Source organism: Nasonia vitripennis, chromosome 2 (genome assembly GCF_009193385.2).
Source record: "Nasonia vitripennis strain AsymCx chromosome 2, Nvit_psr_1.1, whole genome shotgun sequence".
NCBI lineage: Eukaryota > Metazoa > Arthropoda > Insecta > Hymenoptera > Pteromalidae > Nasonia > Nasonia vitripennis.
Window position 1 is genome coordinate 6,418,669 of NC_045758.1, and position 21,891 is coordinate 6,440,559.

General features: G+C 39.2%; 5 protein-coding genes across 16 annotated transcripts in view; 3 read left to right on the forward strand and 2 right to left on the reverse strand.

The window, feature by feature from the left end:
* Nucleotides 1-7,279, reverse strand: part of LOC100122653 (serine-rich adhesin for platelets) — a 58,519-nt gene extending 51,240 nt beyond the window's left edge. Inside the window, exons 1-6 of the mRNA XM_001606212.6 lie at nt 6,057-7,279; nt 2,875-2,984; nt 2,587-2,798; nt 2,331-2,513; nt 2,105-2,248; nt 1,177-1,270 (exon numbers count right to left, since the gene is read on the reverse strand). Of these exons, the coding sequence (XP_001606262.2) occupies nt 1,177-1,270; nt 2,105-2,248; nt 2,331-2,513; nt 2,587-2,798; nt 2,875-2,984; nt 6,057-6,241 (928 nt within the window). The 5' untranslated portion in view covers nt 6,242-7,279. The remainder of the gene's footprint in view (nt 1-1,176; nt 1,271-2,104; nt 2,249-2,330; nt 2,514-2,586; nt 2,799-2,874; nt 2,985-6,056) is intronic.
* LOC103316662 (fatty acid-binding protein, brain) lies at nt 170-4,177 on the forward strand. 2 transcript variants are annotated; one of them, XM_032597019.1, is made up of 6 exons: nt 197-606; nt 703-777; nt 3,188-3,301; nt 3,373-3,551; nt 3,628-3,735; nt 3,810-4,177. In XM_032597019.1, exons 3-6 carry the CDS (start codon nt 3,232-3,234, stop codon nt 3,867-3,869), a joined length of 417 nt encoding a protein of 138 aa, XP_032452910.1. In that variant the 5' UTR covers nt 197-606; nt 703-777; nt 3,188-3,231; the 3' UTR covers nt 3,870-4,177. The 2 variants fall into 2 exon arrangements, with proteins under 2 accessions (XP_008209829.1, XP_032452910.1); XM_008211607.4 differs by lacking the exon at nt 703-777 and having other exon boundaries at nt 170-606.
* On the forward strand, nt 1,264-2,234 carry LOC103316661 (cilia- and flagella-associated protein 299). Its single transcript, XM_008211606.3, has one exon. It carries the CDS (start codon nt 1,414-1,416, stop codon nt 2,089-2,091), a length of 678 nt encoding a protein of 225 aa, XP_008209828.1. The 5' UTR covers nt 1,264-1,413; the 3' UTR covers nt 2,092-2,234.
* Nucleotides 7,280-8,906: 1,627 nt separating the features above from the next.
* Nucleotides 8,907-17,955, forward strand: Myo1A (myosin 1A). 4 transcript variants are annotated; one of them, XM_032596333.1, is made up of 16 exons: nt 8,907-8,974; nt 9,401-9,622; nt 12,398-12,504; nt 12,685-12,880; nt 13,030-13,249; nt 13,337-13,552; nt 13,630-13,833; nt 13,931-14,132; nt 14,218-14,387; nt 14,469-14,729; nt 14,787-15,031; nt 15,105-15,267; nt 15,754-16,086; nt 16,165-16,355; nt 16,440-16,688; nt 16,772-17,955. In XM_032596333.1, exons 2-16 carry the CDS (start codon nt 9,534-9,536, stop codon nt 16,983-16,985), a joined length of 3,060 nt encoding a protein of 1,019 aa, XP_032452224.1. In that variant the 5' UTR covers nt 8,907-8,974; nt 9,401-9,533; the 3' UTR covers nt 16,986-17,955. The 4 variants fall into 4 exon arrangements, with proteins under 4 accessions (XP_032452224.1, XP_008209318.1, XP_008209320.1 ...); XM_008211096.4 differs by lacking the exon at nt 8,907-8,974 and adding an exon at nt 8,982-9,083; XM_008211098.4 differs by lacking the exon at nt 8,907-8,974 and adding an exon at nt 9,159-9,297.
* LOC100122689 (ubiquitin carboxyl-terminal hydrolase 5) lies at nt 17,782-21,603 on the reverse strand. 8 transcript variants are annotated; one of them, XM_032597021.1, is made up of 15 exons: nt 21,460-21,575; nt 21,285-21,296; nt 21,089-21,203; nt 20,887-21,012; nt 20,635-20,811; nt 20,454-20,560; nt 19,859-20,383; nt 19,710-19,781; nt 19,446-19,638; nt 19,219-19,368; nt 18,963-19,144; nt 18,503-18,888; nt 18,207-18,419; nt 18,021-18,130; nt 17,782-17,947 (listed from the first exon to the last, which is right to left on the reverse strand). In XM_032597021.1, exons 3-15 carry the CDS (start codon nt 21,182-21,184, stop codon nt 17,879-17,881), a joined length of 2,406 nt encoding a protein of 801 aa, XP_032452912.1. In that variant the 5' UTR covers nt 21,185-21,203; nt 21,285-21,296; nt 21,460-21,575; the 3' UTR covers nt 17,782-17,878. The 8 variants fall into 8 exon arrangements, with proteins under 8 accessions (XP_032452912.1, XP_032452911.1, XP_008209826.1 ...); XM_032597020.1 differs by having other exon boundaries at nt 21,281-21,296; XM_008211604.4 differs by lacking the exon at nt 21,285-21,296 and having other exon boundaries at nt 21,460-21,603.
* Between the last annotated feature and the right edge of the window lie 288 nt (nt 21,604-21,891).

Consider the following 21,891-nt stretch of genomic DNA (forward strand, 5'->3'; position numbering starts at 1 on the left):
GATTCGCTCGCTGGCGCAACACTGTTGTGGGGAAACTTCAGCGGTGATACAATAATTATAGGTGGCTCGAAGAGTAAGTAGAGTCTACACGTACAGCATTGTATAATGCAGTTTGGACTTGGTTCAATTGCGCTCGCTCGATTTGAAAAGCAAATTCGTCGCGTTGGCAGTATACGTTTTAATCGCATCAGAGAGAAGCCAGAAGTGGCGCAGATCGAATTTCGAAAAACCGCAGAGACCGCACGCGAACTTTTCTCGAATGCTGCTAATTAAGGATATACGCCTTTCTAATGTGTAGAAGGAAATCGAAATTTGAAACTTACGTCAACCGCGTAATTTTAATTTTCTAACTATCGCAGCGTCGATAATATGTTTCTCGCATATAAAAATACAGCAACAACGCTCGCTAATTTTGCGAAAAGAATCAATAAATAGAATACGTTAAAGCTATCGCCATCTAGCGGTAGTCGTGAACATCGAAGGAGTGGCTGGTGAGTGAACTGTCAGTGCTATGCCGTGCTTGCAGTGTTTGACGCGCAGAAGTGCAAGGACGCCGCTCTTCGCTGAACGCAATCCAAAATCGTCTCACTGACCTACGCAATATTCGTGAGTATCTAAACAGTCAGTAGCCAAGTAGTATTTTAGAATTACCGGTTAAACGTCTCTCGAGCCGAAAATACCTCGCGGTATCCTTACTTTTAGCGTAAAACACCTGTGGGTAGGTGTATAGCAGCCATGTTACATATCTGCATATAGATATACTCTGTACGCGAGCTGGTGGGTGAACAATTTTATCTTTGTGAATTCTCGACTCTGTTTTTTTTTCTCTTAGTCATCGCATTGTTATGAAAAATGTACGCTAGATTTTCCTCGTAATTTTTCTTGGATTACGAGGCACGGTTTTAAATTTTTTTTAATGGAAAACATTTTTTACGTATTATTTGCGAATTTGTCAGCATTGCAGCGATTGGTTTTATATCTGAATGTGCAGTTCGTAAATAACGTACGATTTATCTTATAAATATTGATTGATCACTGGTTTACATTGAATTTTTGCGACGCATGTCCGTTATCTCTCGATGTTTCCATAAAGTTTGCAAGCTTTCAAATTTTATTCAGGTGATTGAATGCGTAGAGTAATAGTTTAGTGCGCAGAATTTTTATCGTTTAACTCACCTAACGATCTAGAAACATTCAAAACGCCATTGACTCTCCATGAACCATAAAAAATGACTTCTCCTCCCAGCGATTCTATTCTTGATTGTTCATCCTGAAATGATAAAAACAGATCGATTCTGGGTTTTAAAACTTTTAAAGTGGGTTCTGAAATTTTTAGGTGAACGATATTCAGTTGTTTTTAGACATTGTTTTGATTAAACTTCTAAATCAGCTATCAAAATTTTAAGTGTAAACATGATCCACAAAAACACTCAAATTTTAAGTGATCGAGAGTTATTGAATTTTCGAGATTACAAAGACTATTTAGAATCCTTTATTACACCTAGGGATCTTTTCCATTTGCGAAGCAAATCTATAGCTCGACAAATCATTGAACTAGGTTATCACACAGAGGGAACGCTAGATAGAGAAACTTTTGAAGATAGAGTGAAAACAATTAAAAGATATTTGTACCTTAAAGAAAACCCATATGCCTTGTGTTCTGAATCTATAGAGCTAAACGATATTTTCTTACAAGAACTTGGGCTTCGAGAAAAAGCTAATAGATGTGGAAAAATGTATACCATCATATTCATGCGACATTTTGGAAAATCCCAGTCTCAAATATCGGCATACATTGATTACTGTCACAGATTAAGAGCGGAAGATTGGCTACCGTATTTTCAAGGCAATAAAAAATTATTACCCAGAAAAGATGATTTATCTTATTATGACTGGAAAGCTGGAAAATCTATTTTAAACGAATCTCAAAATTTTAAGCCTATAGTAGATGACAAAAATGGGCTTGTTTTTCAAAACACTCATGATCTTAAATTTGTAGATCCTAACTCAACTTTTTTAGCACGTACTACAATATATAGTGAATTGTATGGACCCATTGTACTGTATGATCACAATGTAGAAATTTCATAACACTTAAACTTACTGGTCTTTCTGGCTTGTGGGTTATCGTCAAATTAATGCCTCTACCATTTTTAATTAATGCAGCTTGAGAATCCCCAGCCCATGCAATGTACAAAGTCTTATCATATAATAAAGCACATACAGCAGTACAACCGCTATTTTTTGTCTGTAAAATAAAATATGAATCGGTTATTATAAGGAGTTTTACTATGAATAGAAATGAGATACAAGTTTTAAATTTTACTTACTTCATCACACTCTATAAATCGAGAATCTGTTGTATAAAAAGCATCGCGTAAGGCAATTTCTGGATCCGCTGGATAGTGCGGACTTTCTATCAAATACTGATGAAGGTGAGCTGCACAATAAGTGGCAGCTTCTTGTCCTCCGTGACCATCAAATACTGCATAGTAATTTACAACGGCGTCATTCTGCATAAGATTGTTTAGTTTTAATCCCTGCATTCAATATTACGCGGCTGATTTAATAAAAATTCCAGTTTACCTTAATACTGAACATAGTATGTAAATCGTGCAAAATTACAGAACGATCTTCCATTTTTCTTCTCCTATTTTTAATTGCATATGAAGAGGCTAGTGGTAATGGTGTGGACGGAGGTGGAGGCAGTAATGCTAATCTGCTATTGTCCAAGTAACGTTGACATATTGCATTAACTTTATTTGTAACAGTTTGCATGAGTTTTAAAGGCGAGAACTCTGAAAATAAATTTTAATATTATTTTTTAAACTGGGATAAAAAGTAATCTAATAATAATAATTATTAGAAACTTACTTTTCTCTTGAGGTCGGTAGCCACATTCTTCTGGCTGTTTTTTAAACAATATTGTACATTCTTCTCTCACCAACTTGACCAGGTAGGCTTGCAGACTTGGAGGACATATCCTGAAAAACAAAAATAGTAATTTTTTTGAGTTATTGTTGTTGTGTAATATATTTTTTATCAATTCTCATATGATAAAATAATGCTTGGCAATGATAACATTATAATCTAGATAAGATATTGGCATTATCACCGATTGCATGTAATATTGGATATATACAATGGTATTTCAAAACTTTACGCATTTCAAACATTTTTGTTCTAGGTCCTTGTTTCTATACAACAAAAATTTGAATCAAAAAAAGAGAGATGGCTTCTCTGGTTGGAAATTATCAACATGAGCGAAATGAAAATCTGGACGAGTACTTCAAGGCTGTTGGTGAGAAAAGAATATAAAATATTTCTAGATTTATAACTTATCTTCTCACTAATTATTCTCTAAATTTCCAGGAGTACCATACATTCCTAGAAAAATGATGGGGATGACAAGTCCTCGCCTTGAAATCCAAAAAAATGATGAAGAAGATAAGTGGACCATCCGCACAATCACCATGATGCGTACTAGTGAACTAGTATTTAAAATTGGTGAAGAATTTGAAGAGACAATGGCTTCTGGGGTTGTTTTAAAGGTAAACATAATTTTCTTACATTAAAAAAGTATGGAACCTTTTGTGAAAAAATTCTAATTAAAAAAAAACATTGCAGAATGTTGCATCACTAGAAGAGGATGGCAGTTTAGTTATTCACAGCACAGCTCAAGACGATACAAAAGTTACAAGAAAGTATGAACTCAAAGAGGACCAAATAATTTTGGTAATTCAGCAGTTTTTTCTATAAAGATAGGCTTTTAAACCAAAATGACCATAATGTATTGATTTATATTTCAGACAATGACTCATGAACAAAGCGGACAGGTCGCTAAACGTTATTTCAAGAAAATCCCATAAGAAATGAAATGATACTCGTCCATGATTTTAATTACTTGCTTTCTGCGCACACCATATAGATCTCAAATGATCAGTGATTCTACAATATATCTAAAATGTATTTTGAGAGCTTTGCTTACAAGACTTATACTTTGAAAGTACTATTTATGTAATATGTAGATTTTATAAATCTTAGCATCTTAGCTTTTAGCTTAAACTATATGTACACATACATGAAAAATATTTTTGAATATATTTTATATGTTTTATATTACTTATTGAAATTAATGTTAAAACTTTAAAATAAATGTGATCAATAAAATTTCAAACGAAATCTTTTCATTTCTTGCTGCCACAAAGTACTAGCTACGCGATTATTTAGCAAGAATTTCAGATTCCACGAAAGAACGGCGCGCTGATGTACAACTTTCGATCCTTCAACTGAAATATAATGCGGTAACGTGGAACGTGTGCTCGCGAAGCGTGAAAAATAAATAATAATTCCCGACCGTATCAGCGCGTAGAGAAAAATAACACGAAGCGAAATTTTTGCGCTCGATGCCCGTGGCGTGTGTATAGAAAAGCGGAGGCGCGGTCGAAGGAAAAAGCCGGTCCCGAGAAGTGCACAAAGTATGTGCTGTATGTGTGCAATGCTTTTCAAAGAGGAAGCCGCTGGCAAGCGCTGTACGCAAACGGGCAAGACTGCATTTTTATCTTCTTTCCGAAAAGGTTCTGTCTAACGACCTGTGTTCTACGCAATTAGTTTACTCATAGAAGTTTACTGTTTAATAGAAAACTCTAATTTTTATAATAAAAATTGTCCGTTCCGAGAATTGTTCGTGCGCGCATGTTTCAGATTACAGGAGAGAACGGACTATTTGCTCGGACGATACTTCGTATTTATCCAGACGTCTCAAAATCAATATTTTTTATGTATATCACGTACGCGACTTGTTGACAGTCCCGATATATCTATTTCCGCCGATTCACCGTTACAACTTTAGCGAGTATTCAAACGTCCCGCAATGTCATACATTATATATTATTATTATAACTCGGATCATTGTTCAAGTTGAGAAAATCAAAGCGATGTAGGTTGCAGCGCTTTTCTCGGAAAATTCAATCAGCAGTATGAAACCTAGACGTATGTATTCACAATACACATAAGCAATAGAGTGACGAAGGAAGCGCTCGGCTATCTCGTGCGGTGGCCTACTAACGTTTTGAAGCGCTGTGCGCTATGAATAATTTATTCCTTGGCTGCCTGCACCCTCGCATGCATATGCACACAGACACATGCCGGTGCAACGACTTTTGGTGTTTTAGCCTTTCACTCCGTGCGAGCGCGCGCACCGCATAGTGTGCTGTTACAGACCGGAAGCGCAATCGTTTCGCGCCCACGGAGGTGTGCGCCCACACATTTTTGCCTATATACGAGCGCGTACAACATAGTCGATATTCTCTTTCAGCTGCCTCCTTTTTTTAGCAAAGACATGCGAGCGATAATGCAGCGCAGATAAGATAAGAGCTGTGGATGCATCAGCTTGCAAATTCGTGCGTGTCGAGCGACACTTTTCGTCCGAATTTCGTGCAGACACTCTGCGGTCGTCGCGAGCCGTGTTCTTCTGGCGCTTGACCTTGAAAATTAATCTCACCAGTTAAATGATAAGAATGACTTGACAATGAGTCACTCGTTTAAAAAAAATTAGCGCTACACGTGCCTCTCTTTCCTTTTCTATTAGCTTCGTTATTTACTATTATTTGGCCACTCGCTCTAATTTCTACGTACATACCTAAAAAAAAAATAACAAAATTAGACGTCAAGCTTAAATGTTTGGCTATTGACAATATTACTATTTAATATCACATTCGAACGCTTCAATGAGGCGCGAACGATACATATAAGAGTTCATTAAAAGCCCGAGTCGAGCTAAAATAAAGTCCAAAAGAAAGCATCTAAAAATAAAACGAGCGCGCGGCGGAGAGGAATACCTATACACGGCGGTATACTTATGTAAACAAGTGCGCGCGAGAAATCTCGCGACTACTATATGTCTATATGGCGCGAACCTAACCTACATAACCTATAAAAAAACTGAGCAAAACAAACTCGCGAATTCGAGCATCGCTCGATTACACAATAATAACTGGTCTATTTTGAACGCTCGACAAGGCAACGGGCAAAAATGACGCGAAAATTTCGTTTACCTCTGATTGAGATGCTTGAGGGTGATGTCGGCGATCGCGCCGGTGACCTCGCAGTCGCGTACCTCCCTGCAGGCCATCCTCACCGGCAGCTGGTCATCCTGGGACAAGTTGGCGACAAAGTGCTCGAGGAAGCGCCGGTACGCGCCCAGGTAGTCGCCGTCGTAGACGTCCATCGTCATCTCCATCTTCTCTCGAGTTCACCTCTCGGACAACGGCGGCGACAATAACACAGGGCTGCGACTTTCTCCAGACGCAACAGCAGCTTTGCACTTGGTATATACTTATATATCAACAACAACAACAACGACGTGTTCCCGCCAAGAAAATATAACTTCTTCTCGATATATATATCTATATATAATACACACGGATGCTGATGTGCACTTGACAAAACGGAGATTACGCGAGCGCCGAAAAACGAAGAAGATGCTGCAGTAGTGGCGGCAGCGGCGAGCAAAAACTGCGAGCAGAGATTGTCGTCATGTGCAGGTTCTTTGCTGATTTTTTTTTGCTCCTCTCTCTCTCTCTCTCTCACTCGCTTCGTGTGCGTGTTGTCGTCTCGTTGGTATCTGGCGCGCGAGTTCTATATGCACAGACTGTGCAGAGCAGCTCTCTCGTGCCGCGCGCGCGCGCGTCTGTGTTGTAATTCTTTTCCCGGCGAACGCAACTCTCTCCCTTCCTCCTCGTCGCTTTTGCTTCGCGCTGCTCCGCTATATACTCGTAGCTATATATATATATGTACACGTACACACTCGACGGGACGAGTATGAGCAGACTCGACGAATATCAGCCTCTTTTGGTTATGTCGTTTCTCTCTCTCTCTCTCTCTCTCTCTTTCTCGTGCGCGTGATGCGCTGCACATATATACACACTGAGAAAGAGAGTCTGCGCGCTGTGGAAAATTTATCGCACGACTACGTAGTATACGCGAACACTTTACTTTATCTTTTGTACTTTTGTTGTTACGTCATTCATTCACGACTTCTGGTAGCCTGCATCTCTGTCCTGCAATATAAATAATTTGCACACTTTGCGTGTCACGCGCGACGGTTATAAAGAGGGAGAACTGAATACAATACAATGTGTAGCAGAAGAGCGCACACGCGTGGAAATGCGCTGCAACGAGATATAGGATAGGTATATCCTACATACAGTTCGTTCTGCAAAAGAGTAGTATAGCGTGACCGAGAGGAAGTTGAGTTCCTCCTTTGGAATCGAGCTCCACTCTAACACCCTCTCAGCTCTCTGCATGCAAGTGCCCCCTACTCTATACTCTTTCCCTTACCTCCTTCTCCTCCACCTCCTCTTTCCTCCCGCCTGTTATGTGACGTCACGCGCTCGTAACGTGGGTGAGAATGAGCTATAGTTCATATAGGATATAAACGCGCGCGCGCGTGTGTGTGTGTGTGTGTGTGTATACCTCCTGCAGAATATATAGCGATTCTTATAAACGAACGACTCATTCTCTTGCGCTCGGCGTTAATAAGCGATGACGAGGGTACAGATGCGAGCCATTTTTCTGACAGCTACATTATCTAATATAATGCATTACTTGTTGCACGCCTGGATGCAATAAACTCTCCCTTTTTAATTCCATCGATTGTCTTTTGAAATTCACCTCCTTTCGTTCGCTGCACCGCGGGCAATAAGTCATAATCGTTTTCATTCCAGAAAGTGAGTCACGTACAAAGTGCACATGCATCTTTCATGAGGCACTATTATGTTTTGATCATACGCTCGGCGACATAATATTAAATCATGTATTTTTACTGCGGTCAATAGCTTCATTGCAAAAATTAAAACGACAGCAGATATCTTGCTCATCCTTTTATGTCGTATTATTTGTCGAAGTGCAGCGATGAAAGTTTTATTTTACATAAAATATACAATACGCGCTGAAAATTTCGTGCGGGAGAAAGTTTAGCCTTGTTTCGCAGTAAAACGGAGAAGAGTGATAAGCGCGATTTTAAATTTCATATTTTCTCCAGAACTTACTGCGTATTTATTCGGTGTTCTTGAGAAAGAAAAAAATAATGATAATAATAATAACGATTCCCTCTTTCTCGGTAAAACGTAAATATATAGCGTGTACCACAATTCGAGAATTATTCAAATAAACGTATACGAAATTTAAATAAAATTGGAGCAACGGTACTAGAATTATGACAGCCGCGCGCCTAGTTTAGCGAGGCATATTACATTTGCAAAGTAGGTGTAATTTGTCATCCTTTTTTTTCTCTGACCTTCCCACAGCGCAGCCATACCAAGTCGGGGCACTAAATTCGCGAATTTCTCCGCGGGCACGTGACTCCAGAAATATATATATATACATATACTTAGAAGAAACCCCGCGACCTCCTAACCTTTGCATGCGGAGAGCGCAGTAACCGCTCTCCGGCCCTGCAGACATTCCCTCTCGTTATATTCGCGAGTCGAGGCCTTCATCGCACGATTTCGGAGCGATAATCATCTCCTTCTCTGCCCTGCGCGTCGTCCGCATTTACCCAGGCTCTCTCTCTCTCTCAGGGTCAACAAACCGCGACAGAGGAGGCGGCGGGTGGCTCGCGCGCGCGCGCGAATACCAACGGCGGATCCAAACAAGCTAACCTTACCCGAACTCGCGGTGCGTGACGTCAGCCTCTCGCGTGGCACTATGCAAACCGTGCAGAGTGTAGGTTCGTTCATCGTCAGAGAGCGGGTCGCTACTTTACGGATAGCGACGGTCATATTTCGAGGTGCGTTCCCTAGTCCGTTCGGAAGAAGAAGATTCTCCATATACAGCTGTCTCGTTCTATCCCGCACCTGGCTCCCCTTTAAATTCCGCGCAGGTAAACTAACTCGGCTCGGCTCGTCCAACCGCCAAGCGGCGCGGAAAAGGACAGCGCTATAACGCTCGCGCCCTGGAGAACGATGCAGCAGTAAGTGGTATTTTAGTAGAGCATCGGCGGCGGCTAAAAAGAGACGTACCAGTCCCGCGCGGCGATATACACAGATTTTGCGCGCAGCTGGACGCAAAACTCGTGCGAGGTATACATATAGAGAGTCTGTCGCGGTCGCACACATATGAGTCATAGGCGCTACTCGCGGCGCCCGCTCTCTTGTAATCCTGCAGCAGTTCGAGCAGAGCAGCGGCGGCGATCGGGGCCAATCCGTCAAGCACACACCTATATACATCTATATATACATTATACATATACACAAAGTCGCTTCTCCTCTCCCTTCTTTCGCGCACGATATATAAGTAATACCTATACAACGAAAACCCGCTGCTCTGCTCTTCTGTGCACGTTCTTTTTTCACGGCCTCGCTGTGCTCACACGCTCTCGCTCTCTTGTCGTTTCCAGTTTGCTGTGTGTTTGCTGTGTGGCGGCTTATCGCGCGAATTCTCGATAAGAGGCGAAAGGAGGACGTGTGAGCGTGGCTCACACGCAGACGACGGCAACGACGGAAGAAGAAGAGTAGCCGCAGTTAGCAGCCATGGTAGCGCACGACGAGGTCGGCATCGGGGACTTTGTCCTCCTCGACGAGATCAGCCTCGAGAAGGTCGTGGAGAATCTCCGAGTCAGGTAACGCGCGTCTACTGTTACACCGGGCGCGTCCCTTTAAACTCGCGGTAATTACACTCCACGCGTGTGGGAGAGAGAACGTCGACGGCATTGTTGCTGTGCTGGGGCTCTTTAACAGGTGGAGGGTCGCCGCTCTGTGCAACAACAAAATCCGGCTTAAAGCTCGCGCGCTTTCGCCTATATAGCTATATGCTTTCGATGGATATACGCGGTTTGTGTTGCGCGCGGGCCGCGCACGTGCTGCACTGTATAGAGCGCATAATAACAACGGGAAAAAGTGCAAGGTGCCCCCTGCGACTTTTCGGCCCGGCGTCGACGAGTGGGCGTGGCTTCTGGCTCTCGTCTGTGTACGTGTATATCTGGTCTTTTATACTCGGCGCGCATCACAGGTGGTTTTATCGCGCGAGGGGGTTAGGTTGTTGTATACGTCTTCGGGAATCGTGTCAATGGGCCGACGACGAACCTATCGATTTGCGCTCGTCGAATTGCCACCTTTTATCACGCTGCAGCTGTTGGAGAGATCGAGAGAGAGAGAGAGAGAGAGAGAGAGAGAGATGAGACGACGAAAAACCACAAAGAGGAGCTTGTTTGCGGTCTGTTCTCTCTCCTTCGAGTGCTACTGGCTTGATTTATGCATCGACGTCGGGGGTTATTGAGACTCTACTCGACTTTCCCTTCTAACGACTATCTCTCGCACTTGCTGCTGGTTGTAGAGTGAAAGTACAAACGATTCGGTGAATGTGTTATGAAAAAGAAAAGGAAAGAATCGACTCTATGACATAAGTTCCTTATAAAAAGATCGATGATTAATGCAACCGGCAGTCGTCGCGCGTACGATAGCACTGCAGCCGGCCGTAAGTGATTCGATCTGTGTATGTGAATCAGAGTAGACACGTCCACTTGACTTTTTCTACACACGGCGCACATTAGAGAGAGAGAGAGAGAAAAGCGCCCGGCGAGTTTTAATCGAAGAAAATCCAATCGCGGCCGAAGTTCATCGCTCGAAATCTCTCTTTTTTTCTTCCGCTTCTCTCTCGTCCTTGGACTATTTTCGGAAAAGCGCGCGTATAGCCTCCGACGCCCAAGATCTTATTTACAAGCCGCCTCTTCTCTTTTGAGAGAGAGAGAGAGAGGAGGGAGTCTGACACACTGAGTCACGTTCGCGCGGCTTATGATGTCATGTCTCTCTGCGACTCGAGAGGAGCACACATTATTATTATATTATACGCACTCGAAGAAAAAATCAATCTTTTATATATATTTATATCGATCCGGATCAGTATTAGGAGAAGTGCACGAGAAAAGACTATTGAGAATAAAAAATCGCTTTTATCTGCACTGTATAAAGCCTATCAATATAATAATGACCGAGAGAGATAATAAAGAGCGCTAATATGATCGTAAACTATCGGCTCGAGTTTCTGTTTTCTCTCCTCGCGGTGTATGTGCTCTAAACATTTTCAAGTTGGCAAACGTCCCGCAGTGCAAACATTATACACACACACACGCGTGTCATGCCTGACGAATGTTGCATCGGTCTCTCTCAGCCTTGCCGAAATGAATTAACAGCTCTCTCTCTCTCTCTCTCTCTCTCGGCGTACTAATGAGCTGAGTTAGTCACATTTGCACTCAGCCCACTAACAAACGGATCGTTTTATTTTACCACAGGAGGAAAAACGAATCCTACCGACGATAGCCTTATCACCGGCCATCAGATAGCATCAGCGTTTATATAAATCGAGATCGTTTTTATTTCGTGAAAACGTATCGCCCCTGTCAATCAGGGATTTATATTGACGTCAAGCGCGAGGGAAAATTCTATACACGTCAAAACGATCGAGAAAACATTCTCGTCAATTGCATAATGCGCAAAGAAGAGACTCGCCCTATCAGCTCAAACTATTAGCATTCAACTCGTCCACAGCACTCTCGGAACATGTCATCGCGCTTGACTCACACTCGAGTGTCCCGTAAGAAGACGGAATTCCAGAGAACGTATATACACACTCGCCGATAAATCGACTAGCCGCAGCGTCGATTTTCCGCTCGACGAGTCTAGCGCATTCGCGGCTCGTTGAGCCGCCCGCGCTTTCCCTCTATTCTTTTCGCGCTAGCGCCGTTTTCACTCGCATTATGATTGCCGGACGCTCTATGCTGGCTATTATGCACATAGGTACGTGAGAGATTGCGGAGGCTGATTATACGAGGAGGCTTCCTCTCTTTCTCTCTCTCTCTCTCTCTCGCGGTTGTCGACTTCCCGCTTATGGGAACTTATATTACAGTGGAGGGCAATTTTCGCTCGCTTTTACGGCTCTACTTATTTTTACGTTGATGCTGAAGCTCGTGTTTGCCGAGAGACTTCGCTTTCAATTTTGCGGGCCTGTAGCTCATTGATGGGCCGTTTTTGCAATATTTGTTTTTGCCGAAGCCGTGTATAGTGATTCTCGCGAGTTTTAAAAAATGCTAGTTTCTCCTTCGAATCGTAAAACTCGCCGAGCGAGCGAGCGAATGATAAGGTGCTTTATCTGCGAAGATACGTCTGCCGTGAAGTTCCGTATCAATGCCAGCATTTTACAAATTGGCGATAATACACACATTTTTTTTGCTTTGTATGCGTATCTGCGTTTTTTAATTCACCGCGGGTAAACTCGACGCTCGGATAGTTTATTTTTCTTCGATGCTCGACTGCTTACCTTTGCGCGATGGAAATATTTATACTTTATCTTCTCGGCGTGAGTAGAATCAATTTTATTGAAACGTCTTTTAACTTTACAGATTCAACGGCGGCAAAATCTACACCTACATCGGCGAGGTCTGCGTCAGCATTAATCCATACAGGAGTACGAGCATTTACAGCCCGGATTATGTCGATAAATACAAAGGTATATGAAGTCGACGTCCGTCAGTGATTATATTACACGATAATCGTAAATTACGAATATAGACAAGAATGAAAGTCTCCTCGTTGCACAATGCGCGACCGTTATTATTAACGCAAAGGGAAAGCGCTGCACTTGCGCGATAGTATTCGACGTTTTCAAAAATCGTTCTCTCCTTCACAGACAGGGAACTGTTCGAGAACCCACCGCACATATTCGCGGTGGCGGATGCGGTGCACAAGGAGATGAAGCAGCAGGGCCGAGACACCTGTATCGTCATCAGCGGCGAATCGGGTTCCGGCAAAACCGAGGCCAGCAAAATCATCATGAAATACATCGCCGCCGTGACGAACATCGACGGACAGCAGGAGATCGAGAGGTGAGAGCGGCGACGAGCTTTGTATGCTTAAACTCACGCGGCGGTGCCAAGGACGATATCGAGTTGCGTATAATGCGCGCTGTAGCCTAATTCGTCGGAGCATTGCCGTATAGCCGTTTCAGTTGTTTGCATAAAGGATTCGTTTTCAGGGTGAAGAACATTCTGATCCAGTCGAATTCGATACTCGAGTCCTTCGGCAATGCCAAGACCAACAGGAACGACAATTCCTCGCGATTCGGCAAGTACATGGACATAAACTTCGACTTCAAGGGCGATCCCGTTGGAGGAGATGTCACGAATTATCTTCTGGAGAAGTCGAGGGTCGTTTATCAGCAGAAGGGCGAGCGGAATTTCCATTGCTTCTATCAGGTGCGCAAGAGAAAATTCGCGTTTCGCATATTATCGATTGATTCGTTTCATTTCTCGGGAGGATGATTAACGAGCTTCTATTTCCAGCTGATTCACGGCTGCAGCGAAGCAGACCTCAAGTCGATGCGATTAGTAAGGGATCCGGCTAGTTATAACTACATCAAGAGCGGCGCATCCAACAGTCAAACGAGTTTGAATGATAAAACCGATTATAAAGCCGTAATGAATGCCATGTCCACGCTCGGTTTCAAGCACACGGAGACGCAAACCATTTGGAATGTTATTGCTGGCGTTATGCACTTGGTGAGGCCTTTTCGATTATTTCTAACTCGGCTGCTGCATTCTTTTCTTTATCCTATAATTTTTTTTACTTTTTTCAGGGTAACATCACATTTACTCTTGACGAGGATACAGTTAGCACAAGTGGCGACAAAGCATTAAATGATGCTGCTCACTTATTATCTGTAAGTCCGACTGAATTAAACGATGCACTAACTCAGAGAATAATTGCTGCTGGAGGTGAGGTCATGCAGAAGACGCACACTCTCGTAGAAGCGGAATACGGCAGAGATGCCTTAGCTAAGGTGACACATTTCGTCTTTTGTAAATTTTGAATATATTGATTTTTATTTCGAATACAATCCTTGTTATAACTAACCGTTATTTTTTTATTTATTCTAGGCGGTGTACGACAAACTGTTTACTTGGATTGTATCACGAATAAACGGCACGATCAACGTTTCTTCTCCGAATAGTACCTACAAACGTTACAGAACTCTGATTGGTGTATTAGATATTTACGGTTTTGAAATTTTCGATTCCAATAGCTTCGAACAATTTTGCATTAATTACTGTAATGAAAAGTTGCAACAACTCTTCATAGGTACGTATCTTACGCATTTTCAATTGTCTTAAAAACGTGTATAAATTCTCTTCAGACATTCATCAAAGTATTATTATTTTTGTAGAACTGGTATTAAAGCAAGAGCAGGAAGAATACAAAAAGGAAGGTATTGCATGGCAAAACATTGAATATTTCAACAACCAGATTATTTGTGATCTCGTGGAACAAAATCATAAGGGTATTCTATCTATCATGGACGAAGCTTGCCTCAACGTTGGCAAAGTTACGGACGAAGTGAGTTTATCATGATTCGCGCTGAAATCTAAAATATCATTGTAATCGCTTTCTATAAATTGATATTACTTTCATTATCAGATGCTTCTTGAAGCTATGGATAAAAAATTGACAGCTCACAAACATTACACGTCTCGACAATTGAAACCCACGGACAAAGAATTGGAACACAAAACGCAATTCAGGATAAAGCATTATGCTGGTGACGTCGTGTATAACATCAACGGCTTTTTAGATAAAAATAAGGACACGCTGTTCCAAGATTTCAAACGCTTGCTGTTTAAAAGTAAAAATCCTGTTATATCAGAAATGTGGCCAGAAGGCGCTCAGGATATAACAAAGGTATGTTTTCTAATATACAAGTTAAAATTCAGCAATTATATTTACGTAATTTTATAGACAACAAAGCGACCACAGACAGCTGGAACTCTCTTTAAAACTTCAATGATTGCTCTCATTAAAAATCTTACCAGTAAAGAGCCATTCTACGTCAGATGTATCAAACCTAATGAAGTAAAATCTCCCGTTGTTTTTGACGAAGAAAGAGTAGAACATCAAGTCCGATACCTTGGACTGGTAGAAAATATATTGGTCAGGAGAGCTGGCTTTGCTCACAGGCAGCGTTATGATAAATTTCTTAAGAGGTTTGCATTAAAAAAATCGTTATTTTTATGTACATTTCTGAATAGTTTTCATTAATGTTACGCACACTTGCAGATATAAAATGATATCGCAGTATACGTGGCCTAACTTCAGAGGAGGAAGTGATAAGGATGGTGTAAAAATGATGATGGATGAGAAAGGTTTTTCCAACGACGTTCAGTACGGACATACAAAAATTTTCATACGCTCACCTCGAACGCTGTTTGCTCTTGAGCAGGTAAATTCAAATATTGTACACTTGTGAAATTCAGATAACATTGTATTATTAACAAAGCATTGCAATTAAGCTTAGGTAACATCGACCCATAATAGAGTTCGTATTTACTCTTAATAGGTAAAATTGTACTTTGCGCTTTATTTAGATTCATGCTCGTTTTGATCGTTATATCTGTCTTATTCTATAGTCTCCATTCGATATAATGATAATCAATATGGTTGCGACAAATGCATTAGCGATTGCTAGTGCACTGGAAATGAAAAATTTTACTACATTTAGCATGGCGATACTTTTCTCCGATTTGTATATGCATGTTTATTGCACTGGTTGCATGAGTTACCACCAACGCATTCGTGGAATCGCTCATACTTTGTCGCAAAATTTGACTTTGTTGCATTCATTTTTTCTATCTTTGTTCTCACTATAATTAAATGATTTAAAGATAAGTTCTCCACTTGATGTACTAATTGTTCCTTCACATTTAAGGCTCGAAATGATTTGATTCCTGGAATAGTAGTACTGATTCAAAAGATGGCTCGTGGATTCATGGCTCGCAGGTATTTTAGGCGATTAAAGGCAGCTTACGTCATTATTCAGTATTACCGCCGTTACAAGAAACGCACGTACATAACTGAACTGAGGGATACGTTCAAAGATGCTAAGAACATGCGCGACTATGGCAAGCACCTGACATGGCCTAAAGAAAATTACGCTGTCAAGTCGGTAGTACCCGTACTGAAAATGATGTATGCAAGGTGGTACAGTTGGATGATTTTGCGAAAGATACCAAGAGAGGATTGGCCACAATTGCAATTAAAGGTACTTACAGGCACACACTAACTTCAATACTAAAAATCAAAATAGTTTCGTATTATAAAATACTGTAAAATTCCGTAGATGTCTGCAGCATCAGTATTACGTTCAAAACGTCAGCACTATGGACAGGATAGACGATGGGAGGGCAACTACCTTTCACAATTTAGTGAGAATTCTCATAATGACATTTATAATACATCGATGAATAATCTTAAGAACGCAGATCACTTCAAAACAATTTTATTCAGTGCCTTCATCAAGAAAACAAATAAGTAATAACACTATCACATGTTGTAATCCATGCAAACTCAAATTTCAAGCATTTGACTTATACTCTTAAAATTGTGTGATTATAGATTTAATAAGCAAGCAGATCGTGTCATGGTTGTTACAGAGCAGGCTCTGTACAAATTAGAAAGTTCAAAGTTTAAAAACATGAAAAAAGTCATGAATATAGCAGAAATCACAGGTCTCAGCGTTTCGCCAGGAAAAGACCAGTTAATTATAATTCACTCCAATCACGGCAATGACTTTATCGCTTCCATTGTAACAGCAGATGACAAAGTTGGTGAACTTGTTGGTATTCTAAGCAACGCATATTACCAGTACGTATAATAAATGTTGATATTATCGCTATATACCTGGTCATAATCGTAATTATTAATATTTTTTGACTGTTATTCTTTAGAACTAGAAGGTCGGATTTACAAGTAACAGTTGATGTCAAATTCAAATGCATGCTTGGAAACAAGAGGAAAATTTTGCGGATAGAAGTAATGCCTGAGGTAACAGAACCAACGTTCAAGAAAGACGGAGATAACATTATCTATGCAATACCGCCATCAATTGGAATCATTGACAACAGTGCCAACAACGGACTTAAAATCAAAACCACGAGTTAATTTTTAATTTAGTTTTTATACTAAACTAGTAGTACAAGATATTCATAAACATCCTATTTTTTGTAATACGTAAATTAAAATATTTTTTTTACAAAGAAAAAAAATACAGTAAAAAAATATCTGTAATGATAAAGACTAAAACTAACACTACTTATTTCTAAAAAAATCTTGTCTTGTACAGATTTTATCAGAAACCATTGAAAAAGAATATAAAGTACTCAAAAATTATGAATTTAAAGCAGTTTGAAACGCTGTAAAATATTTTTATTGGTAAGGCTGTAAAAAAGAATTGTCACAAATTTATACAAGACATGCAAATTGTTATATTAATTTGTTAAGCAAAAATTTATAAAATACTTTAGATTGCTGTGACTTAAGTATTTATTAAGATTGACTTTAATGTTAAGAAGATATTCTACGCGTAAACCATTATGTATATTGGTGCAGTTGCCATGCGAAAAAACTTACATAAATTCAACTTGGCAAAAATGATAATGGCTGGTCACATTAATATTGCTGGGTAAATGCATAAATGTATTATTACTTTATTTCTGAAGGTGAATTACACTTTCTTGATAAGTACTTAAATAGTAAATTATTCTATTTTGTATAAATGTCATTATCCATCAATTTTAATTATGAAGTGGTGCAAATATTATCTTGCATTTCTGCATTTATATACTGTAAATTTGTGCCATTGCGAAATATAAATAAAAATTTATTCTATATAAAATCACGATTTTATTAACTTTTCCATGATATTTACAAAAATAAAAAAAGTGAAAAAGTTGTTAAATAATTTTGAAATTCATATAATTATTATTTTTATTTAATTTATAGAAAAAGCAATAGAATTATTTTATACAAAAAACAAAAATTCTGTAAAGCTATGACTACTTGTCCAGACGTTGATACAAATAAATATATCCTAATTCTTTCAGCGGCTTTTCAGACGCGTAAACCTGCAAAAGACAGAAGTTATGTTTATTCCTAATGTCGACTACGTCATGTTACAAATATCAATTGATTATTTACCTTTTCATCATTAAAGATCACCCATTGACCATCCTTCAGCAAATGACACACGTAATGCCCTACCATTGTTGATGTACCCATATGGGTGACGAATCCCACCAGTTTATATTCTAATTAAAAAAACACAATAAAAATTTAGAGAAATGCATGAATACACCTAATGTTAAACTAATATCGAATTCTTACTTCCACTGCCATCCCTGAATGAAGGCTCTGGCGGCTGTGCATCTACATCCATATCCAAAGTGTCTAGTTCAGAAGAATGACTAAATACCCAATCAGCGGCACGCTCGAGATTGTTGTTAGTGGCTTTTAGGGCTTTAGTAGCTTGCTCTTTGGTAAAGCCCATACTCATCACCATTTCTAAAGATTCTTTATTTGGTACAAAAGCGGCAGAATCTGAAATTTTAATTATTATTATTGTTACTCTGCGCTGAACAATATTTTTTTTAATTTTCGTTAATTTAGTTATATTAGTATACTTTTACCCGATTTTGCGTCTACTCCTGGGGGCACAAAAGGATCTGAAAAATCAGCATCCGAAATATGTTCCATCAACCACTGTGTTGCTGAATCTAATCCACGATTTTCCGTGAAATACAAAGATCTTTTACAGGCTTCGACTGGGAAACCCATATCTGCTAATTGACCAAGAAGAACCTGGTCGTAAACGATTGGAGGAGCCGCATTTGATTCAGGCAATAACTCTTCAGTTGGCTGCAGTCCATTGCCTCTCAAAAAGTTCAAATCTAAAAGGTCTGGCATCTCAACAGCCACGTCTAATTTAATAGGTGTCCAGTCTTCTTTCACAGTGAATTTCTTCAAGTGTAACAAGAGATAATCGGGAAATGACGCTAGTCTTGTGGTTCTGAAAAGCATGTATAATTAAATTTATTTTTTGAAATAATTTAAAAACTATAAAAGACAGTTTACTAAACTTACTTAGTGGCAGTGGTTTTATCATTTAAAGCAGAACTGTAAAATTGTTCAACAATTTCAGTTTTTGCAAAACTCTCTAAACAAGAGGACAGTTTTATACGTGGCCTTACAATAAGATTAGGATCGAATTTGGCTTTATCTTCATCAGTTTTATTTTTTTCAGCTTCATACGCTGCAACTTCCTCCTGCAAACATCAACATTGTCACAAAAAATTCTTGTTTTTGAAATTAATTATTTTACTCATGCTTTGCTACGTACCTTATTTAAAACCATGTCCATTGGTATGGGAATAGGTAATAAATATTCTGGCCTATGTGTGTATTTGACCTTTCCAGAACTACATTGATATCTTTCTTCAACTTTGAATTTGAAACAGTCAGCTGGATTAGTTTGATGACGACTGTTTCTCTGAAAGATAGCGAATTTTTTATTATTTTTATATACAAAAAACTACAAACCTATTAAATAAAACAAATTCAACTTACATCCAAGATATTAATTAAATGCAATATAAATTCCTGTGCATCTTGCTGGCGATTAGACGAAAAGCCAGGATGACCACGACCTATTAGATTTTTAAACATTCTCGGTGGTATGCCTTGGCGATTTTCGTCATCTGTTTTAGATTCTGGTTGCTGTGAGTACTTTCCAGAAAGTAAACCAACTCCCAATTTAGCCCTAAAAAATAATTTTAAAATCCATTATATTTAAGAATAATCAGTAAAACACAAATATTTTTGCATACTCACATCTGCGTATTAAAATCGTTTGGAGGATCGTTCAAATTTTGATTAAATATTTCGTTAGCCTTACTGACAAATCTAAATAAAAATAATTGTAAGTTAATCGAAGTACTTATAATTTTTATCTAGCCAATCTCAATATATGTTGTACAGACCTGTCAACAAAATCTGGTATAGTAAAAGACATTTGCATAACACTATTCATGTAACAGGAGTTTCCCAAATTTACAAGTCCTGTATAACCAGGGCCGTACATGGGTGTGAGTTTATTGTTTCCTTCTTGCATGGCAATCCAGTCTCCAAACTTCTGATTGAGTTCTAACTCCAGTTCAACCATTGACTTATCAGTCTTCTCCATATGGGCAAGATTTATCCCCCAATGAGCTAGGTGAACAGCTAAATTAGGATCTTCAACCATATCATCCTCATCGTATGAATAAACATCCGCTTTTCCATCTCTAGCAATAGTTCCTAGCTTGACAGCAAGTGGATATCCAGTGTTTCTAAAATGTTCCACAGCATGGTCATTTCCACCAGTGCCATCATAAAATTTCCTTCCACACAGGATTGCGCCATCGGTTAAATTTAGCCATAAGTTTGTAGTGAGATCACATCTCTCACATTTCCAACCACTTGGTGGTACCTTTTTGTTATTGTTCAACTGGGTCAGATGTAAGTGTCTGTTAAAAAAAAATATAATTATAATGAGTCATGTTTTGATCCAAGTCCAATTTGCATTGTGAAGTTTACCTTGTAATTACTCTTGCTTCTCCATCCCAAGTACCAGCTAGGGCTTCTTTTTCAGCAATTTTCAAAGCAGACTCTGCTTGTAAAACAGCCTCAATGGAAATTTTTACCTATAATAATTTAAATAAAAACGTTTTAATACAGCTTCAAATTTAAAATACTCCATTATTACATGATTACTTACAGGCTTTGGCAAATCTTCATTAGGATATGGAATTCTTACAAAACCTGGCATTAATACTATTTCATACTTTTCCTCGTAGTTGTACTTTTGTACATCTGGATTGAATCCACCTGGAGTCCCGATTGCTAGGCGTGTAATCTTTTTGTCTGGACCATCTTCTGTTTGTTCAGCTGGTATCTATGATTGATTTTGTTCTATATTATTGATCTTTAAAAATAATAGGAAAAATACAATTTTATATCTAATACAAACTTCATGTTTTATCCTAGTAATATGGAGAAATACTGAATTTCCAGTGCGTTGAAAATAGTCTGATACATAATCAACGCCAAATCCCAAAAAAGTTGTCAAACTCAAGTATAAACCAGTTGGCGTTTCCTGATTGCAAACAAAAGAGAATTTTAATCAGTACAATGGACGTGGAAAAGTTTGTCAATTTATAAATAACACTTACTGGAGTATCAAAAGATAGTACGCATTCATCCTTATAAATCTTATCATTTGGAGTGGGTATTTTTACTTTTTCCAAGTGCTTTGTCAGTTCTTCCATTGTATAAATCGAAATTTAACTGAAAATGCAATTTGACAATGATTATCTATAGTCTTGCACTTTATACGTACACTTTTGGCAAGTTGGTTTACGCACCCACCTAACCTAAAAGCTAGGCCGGTAATAATATTAACGTGAAACAACAGAAATTGTAGTCGGGGGAAGAAAAAAAACAAACTTGGAGAAATAAAACTTCTAATGGTCTGGGTAGTCTCCCTGGGTCTGGGTATAAATTAGGAGCAGTTATTTAACGGAAATTTAATGTTGATACATACACTGACTCAGCAGGTTGACAATTTCAAACGCGGCAAGATTAATGCTCAAAATTGACAGAGGCTACCAATAGAAATATAAAAAAAACTTTGTTATAATTGTTTGGCGTATTCGCAGGAACTTTGACTATTTAGGAATGGATGCTTCCTCTGGTTATTTTAGTTGCTGTTTTGTTGGCTATAGGATATAGCTGATACACTTGCTTCTCGACCAATCGAGGGATTTGGGTCTCATGTATTATAAATAGCATGTTCTCTGTGATTTAGGCAATTTAATAATAATTTCTGTAGATAAATGCATTTTTAAATGTTTAAAACATTTTAGAAGAACATTTTATTATAATTACTTTTGAGATGCAGTAATTACCAGCGAAAGCGGATTTACTACACTCCTTGGCGGCTTATTTGAAAAACTAAAATTAATCATAGAATTTT